This window comes from Volvox carteri, assembly GCF_000143455.1.
Source record: "Volvox carteri f. nagariensis unplaced genomic scaffold VOLCAscaffold_17, whole genome shotgun sequence".
NCBI lineage: Eukaryota > Viridiplantae > Chlorophyta > Chlorophyceae > Chlamydomonadales > Volvocaceae > Volvox > Volvox carteri.
In genome coordinates, this window is record NW_003307560.1 from 241,861 (window position 1) to 247,860 (window position 6,000).

Sequence of the window (6,000 nt, forward strand, 5' to 3'; positions counted from 1 at the left end):
GATAGATATTTGCCCCACCACTGCTACAGTTCCGAGCAAGTTAGCTGAACTGTTTTAGGGAATTCACAATTGCAGGATTGCCGCTTGGTTTATCATCAGAGGCGCGTTCGATTTGCTCAAGGTGTTAGGCGAATAAATGAGAGAATGTGACCGTGTGCGCGTAACTACCAAGTAGCTTCTCAGTCGGTAGGCCTGCCGTTCTCTCAGCAGCTGCCGGGCGGGATATTCTACAGGTGGACCTTTATTTATTGCTCGGAATTTTCCGAAACCGCGTACTGTCTCCACATGTTCATTAGCGCTATCGGCCGTAATTTTAATACCAAAGGAGGTACAACTCCGTTTATGTTTCTTGTTTCAGTGCTTTTAAGAAAAAACGTTTGACGTCATGTGCAGTGCATGCACGTGGAATATGTATATGAGTACAAGCTATACGTGCTAGCCTCTGCTAGGTGCTGAAAGCCCAGCAGCCCGTCTCTCATCCGTTCATATGCGTTCACAATTAAGCGTCAGAATCCGATGACGTTACCGGGGTAGATAGAGCTCTGGTGTTGTGTTCGAAAGCTCGCCCTTCAGCGGAGGCTCCCAAATAAAACTCCGACAGATCGGGACCAGATGCAGAAAGCTCATTTCGATCATCGAACATCTTCCAGCTGCTGTGCAGCTTCCTTGACCAATGAGCGAGTTGGACGAACGAGGCTCCAGTTGGTTTGGGTCGGTTGCAGTGAAATCCCCCAACGCTTGCCTTTCAGGCAGTGAATGGGGAAAGCTTTCATAAATTGCTGCAGACTACACATCTGGGAAGTAGTGTATCGAACGAGTTTCATTCGCTTGTTTCGGCGCGAATGGCGGCCGTCGTGCAACAGTCGCCCGCGGAAGAATGCACCGTGCGTGGTTAACAGCGATTTCCATGCCGAGGACTAAATACTTAAATGACAATTAACAAGACAAGCTGAGGACTAAGGATTTAAATGCATTCCTTGTCATGTATTGCTGCGTGATGACCGGATTGCAACGTGGCGCTCCGGTTTTAGCGCGGTTTTCCAGGTTTTCGGAAAAGCTTGGAAGCTGGCCCTAGATGCGTTCTTTCCGTCAATTTTTTGGTTCGGTCAGGAAAAGACCCATTGAGCATGTCGCGTAGCAGGATTAAGTTAAGATACGTAAGGGAGCGCTCTGGGGATGCGGCAGGCTGTAAGTGGTCGCTGCTGTAGGTGCAAACGGTTGTTTGCCTGCTTTGGGACTTAAACTCCGGACCTGGACATACAAGCATCCTTGACAACCTGATGCACATTTAAGAATGACGTTTTCTGTGAAAATAGATTATGCATTGGGATGTCGCCATTCCCAGCTCGCCGACTAGCCGGCTTGCCGAATTGTTCACCCGGAACAAAAGGAAATGCAAGCTCCACTCGCCAAATAAAACAATATATGCACACGCATTCCGTCTTAGTCCAAAAGCACAGGACAAATTATCCCGCCGAAAGCGTCCTGGGCCCTGCCCCTGCTGCCACAGCTTCTGGGGCCGGCGCAACCGGGACGGCCGTCTTTAGACTCGTCCCGCGCGACTTACAGAAATTCAAGCATTGAAGTAAAACTTATCGCTAGGAAGCTCTGTCCTTAACCAAAGTGGCAAAAATGCTTCGGCACGGTTTGACAGCGGAGCTCAGGTACCTGGGCTCCACACACCGTGAGAGGAAGTAACATTTTCTGATTCTTTAAAAGTAGTCTTTAAATGTAAGGGACTGCGTTCGACCGAAAGCTGGAATTTCGGCAGCTTCCGAACAACCGGTCAACGCACATTGGTTAATCCCTTGGCAAATGGGTCCTCATAGTTGCCAATCTTTTTTATATTGCATAAGCCTTCTTCTGATTCACCTTCTGGTTCCCTTGTGTAAATCTCTCCCATCCAACGTAAGGTGACTTTATTTCCTGCCACTTTGGTACGAGAGATATGGACAGATTTTGAGTCAAAAAGCTTGATTTTGTCAATGATATATGATCTGGCAGGCCGGGAACCTAAATTTATTAGATTGGCCATTCCTCTCACCCGTACGGGACGGTTGATTGATGTCCGGCACAGTCCACATTCCTTGCAAACATACAGATTTCGTCTTTTCCTCATTATTTTGACATAGAGGGTTGTTACCTTGGCTAATCACTGTGTTGCATTGTATTGGAACGCCCGCTTGCTGCTTGCCGAAGGGCTTATGAGCTTACCTGCAAAATAGTTGACCTCTCCCGCGAAATCTTCCACAACTTACTGCTGACCTGAATGGCTTCTCCTTATTCGGACCTTGTTGACTGTTCCATGTCAAAGCAGCGCGTCACCCACATTAGTTGCCAATCACGCACATTAGTTGCCCATGCCACCACCCTCTCCAACACAACCCGTCGTCTCGCCTTCCCATTAAGATACCACAACTCAGCTGGTCGTTTCTGCATATCTCTGCGCTCACACCCAAACAAACACCATTCCCCGGCGCCGCACCCCGACGCCGGAGCTGCTCTAGAGCCTGTGCCTGCTGATCGCGACTGGGCGCCACTTCACGGCCGCACTGCAGTCATCGCGGGCGCTGGCCCGGCAGGCTGTACCTTAGCCATGCACCTGGCCAAGGCGGGTAGGTGCACCTCAGATGCTTCAACGCGAAGTGATGAACCGCGAAGTACACCCGCAGAGCTAGCTAGGCAGAGGGGGGGACTCGAGGATGCATCTCGCCTTTGCCTCGACCATTTTCATCCAGGAGAGGCCAGGGACCCGCTATCGCTCCCTGGCAGAGCTGTGTCCCTGACGCGGCGACTGACATCCCCCCTCCCCCCCTACCCCTCCCTTAGCACCAGCTTCACTCGCTCGTGGTTCGTCTTTTCCCCCTCCCCCCGCTCCTGTAAATGTGCCTGGCTGCTCCTTGTCCTCTTCCTTCCGCACCTTTCCTCTCTTTCTCTTCACACAAGCATGCACATACACACACACGCAATCTGGTGCCTCCCCAACCCACCGACAATTATGTCCTCCCCTTTGCACCCCTACTCCATTGCCCACCTCCATTCTCCCTTGCTGCTACTGCTGCTACTGCTACTACTGCTACTACTGCTGCTACTGCTGCTACCGCTACTGCTGCTACCGCTACTGCTGCTACTGCTACTGCTGCTACTACTACTACTGCTACTACCGCTTTGCGGCCGGTCCCAGGCTGGCGTGTGCGTGTGTTCGAGAAGCGTCCCGAGCCCGGACCCGCCACCACGTCCCGGCAGCGCAGCTGGGTGCTGGCCATGTGTGAGCGAGCTCTGCAGAACCCCACTTCCATTGGGCGCAGAGCCGAGGGGAGAGAGGGGAGGGGAGGAGAGGGGAGGGGAGGAGAGGGGAGGGGAGGTAACGGCAGTCTCAATACTGAAGGGATAATCTCGTAAACACGTGTGCATGTGCAACATGTGTGGAATAATTCTGAACTGGCTGCCTGCCGATTGGCATCGTTCGGATCCCCAACTACCGAGGTCCCCAGCACCACGCAGCTGGCCCCGCAGTAGCTCCGGAACCATGCGCCCCGAAGTTACCCAGTAACCGACACTCGGTGTTCGCCTTGTGTACTCGTCCGCCAGTAGTTTCCTCCCCCCCCCCCGGGCTGGTTGAGGAGGGGGAAGGGATTTTGGGGGTTTGGGATTTTGGGGGGGTGAAACAACTTGTTTCAGTCACACTTAATAACTTACTTCAAATAAGTTATTAAGTTTCAAACAAGCCAGGAAAGTAGTTCAGGGCTTCCTTTCCCGACCACCTTATGTACTGCACGTACACAATGCACTGTCGTGCACGCCGGCCCACACGAGCATGTGCGTTTTAAATGTATGTAACGCATGTATGTATGTATGTATATATGTATGTATATATGCACGGATCTTTCCGCGCGTACATGCGCTACATGTTATATAAATGTACTGCATGTTGGAAAGGATTCAACGTCTTACGTTCTCGGTGCGTGTGTGTGTGTGTGTTCCGTAGAGGGAAACCGGACATCGCAGTCCTCGAGCGAACCCGCTTTAGAGTCCTTTCTGTGTGTTTTCGCACGCACGCACGCACGCACGCATGTGCGTTTGCGTTCCTCAGATCCTCGGGGCATTCGGCCGGTAACAGCGGTGGCGGAGGTGCCCCTGCTTCGGGAGCGGGCTTACAAGGGCCTGGTGTTGGGCCTGGGGGAGGGGAAGGGGGGACACAGGAGCAGCAGCAGCAGCAGCAGCAGCACCAAGAAGCCCATCGTGTTGGAGCGAACAGGAGGTACGGCGGCCGGAGGAGGAAGAGGCAGGGCGGGTGGGAGGGCGGATGGGAGGTTTGGGTTAGAGGGGGAAAAGGAGAACATGGGAACCGACCCTGCCAGGCTCGGCCACGAAACTGACAAGCGGTGGCACGTGTTCGGTTCGCTTCCAACAACTGGGATCTGCCGTTCACGTACAGCGGTCCCGTACATCTATCATGACTTGTCTCACGCCGTACCCAGCCCATACCCAGCGGGCCATTCCCCGATACAAGGTTCCGTGTGGCCCCCTCCCCCCTCCCCCCTTCCCCCTCCCCATTCCTATCCCCCCTCAAACCATAAACATTCCCGGGCATGTTGTTCAGTGCTAATGGACCGGACATTGCTAGCTACCTCACTGCTCGATGCTGCGATGCGGCAGTACGGCAGCCGTGTGGAGTTTTCCTTCAGTACCCCCCTGGAGTCCGTGGATTTCACAGACCGAGTGGCCACCTTCCGAAGCATCAGTAGTAATAGAGCTTCCAGTAGCAGCAGTAGCAGTAGTAGCGGCAGCGGGGCGGAGCCACCAGCAGCACGCAAGTTGGTCGAGGCTACAGCCGGCCGTACAGCGGCAGCGCCGGCACCGGCGGCTCCAGGGAGGAGGAATCCAGCGGCATCTGGCATAGGCGGGGAGGAAAGCCACGGCAAGGGCGATGGCGGAGGGACAATTAAGGTGTCGTACGATTTGCTAGTGGGCGCCGACGGCAGTAGCAGTACGCTGCGGGTTCTACTGGCGGAGGGGTTCCCTGGACAGTACGACACAACGGTATGTGTGTGTGTGTCCCGGTGTCGGTATGATACCCCACGTGACGTTGCGGAAATCAATTTTCTTCCCTCCGCTCCAAAAATATTTCGTCAATCGTTTGTGCTTCATCGCACCCCTCCCCTCCACACACACACACACACACACACCGTGGAGGACCCGCTTAGGCAGCTACAGCTACAGCTACAGCTACAGCTACAGGTGCCCAGCTTTCTCCACCCTTCGGAAGTCCCACCACGGCTAACTCCCACAGGAGACCCCACCCATCCACACCTCCCCCACCTCACTCCCCCATCTCACTCCCCCACCTCACTCCCCCACCTCACTCCCCCACCTCACTCCCCCACCTCACTCCCCAGCTTGTTGCAACAACCCCTCCGGCCCCCCAACCCACCCCCCCTCAGATTGTAGGTCCCCCAGGTATAGCCGGGACCACCTGCTACAAGAGCGTGTACGGCTTGCCGCCCGTACAGCAGGCGGAGGCCTGGGCGCCGGATAGTGCCGTACCGGTTTCGGAGCGACTTAAGGGGGAGTTCTTTTTCGTGTTGTCTGGTGAAGGCCAGGTGAACCGTGGTTGTATGTGTGCATGTGTGTGCAATCGCGTGTGCACGACTCATGCGGGGATTCGCTTACTACTTCATAAAGCATAGCGGGTAACCTTTCAGTGTGTGGATGAAATGTGATGTGTGTATGGGAGAGTGTGTACATGTACGTACCTACATACGTACATACGTACATGCATACGTGCATGCACGCCGTGTGTGTCGCTGTGTGGTGTTGTGTGCAGGGAGAGGGGGGAAGGGGATGTAAGGCAAAAAAGGGTGGTAGGGTGGTAGGGGGTTAGGAAACGGAACGTAGTCATACGGAAAGCGAGGGGTTTTCCGTCTCCCAATAGCTAGCCGGCGTCTTAGTACTACCCTCCCCCTCCCCTCCCCTCCCCTCTTGGTCTCCCCCCCTTTC

General features: G+C 54.4%; 1 protein-coding gene across 1 annotated transcript in view; it reads left to right on the plus strand.

Moving 5' to 3' along the window:
* Positions 1-1,632: 1,632 nt before the first annotated feature.
* The window catches only part of VOLCADRAFT_104564 (uncharacterized protein), a gene marked incomplete at both ends in the record, with an annotated part of 15,262 nt that continues 10,894 nt past the window's right edge, over positions 1,633-6,000 (plus strand). The window contains 6 exons of the mRNA XM_002949990.1: positions 1,633-1,684; positions 2,499-2,615; positions 4,094-4,261; positions 4,604-5,043; positions 5,197-5,241; positions 5,445-5,603. Coding sequence (XP_002950036.1) covers positions 1,633-1,684; positions 2,499-2,615; positions 4,094-4,261; positions 4,604-5,043; positions 5,197-5,241; positions 5,445-5,603 — 981 coding nt within the window. The remainder of the gene's footprint in view (positions 1,685-2,498; positions 2,616-4,093; positions 4,262-4,603; positions 5,044-5,196; positions 5,242-5,444; positions 5,604-6,000) is intronic.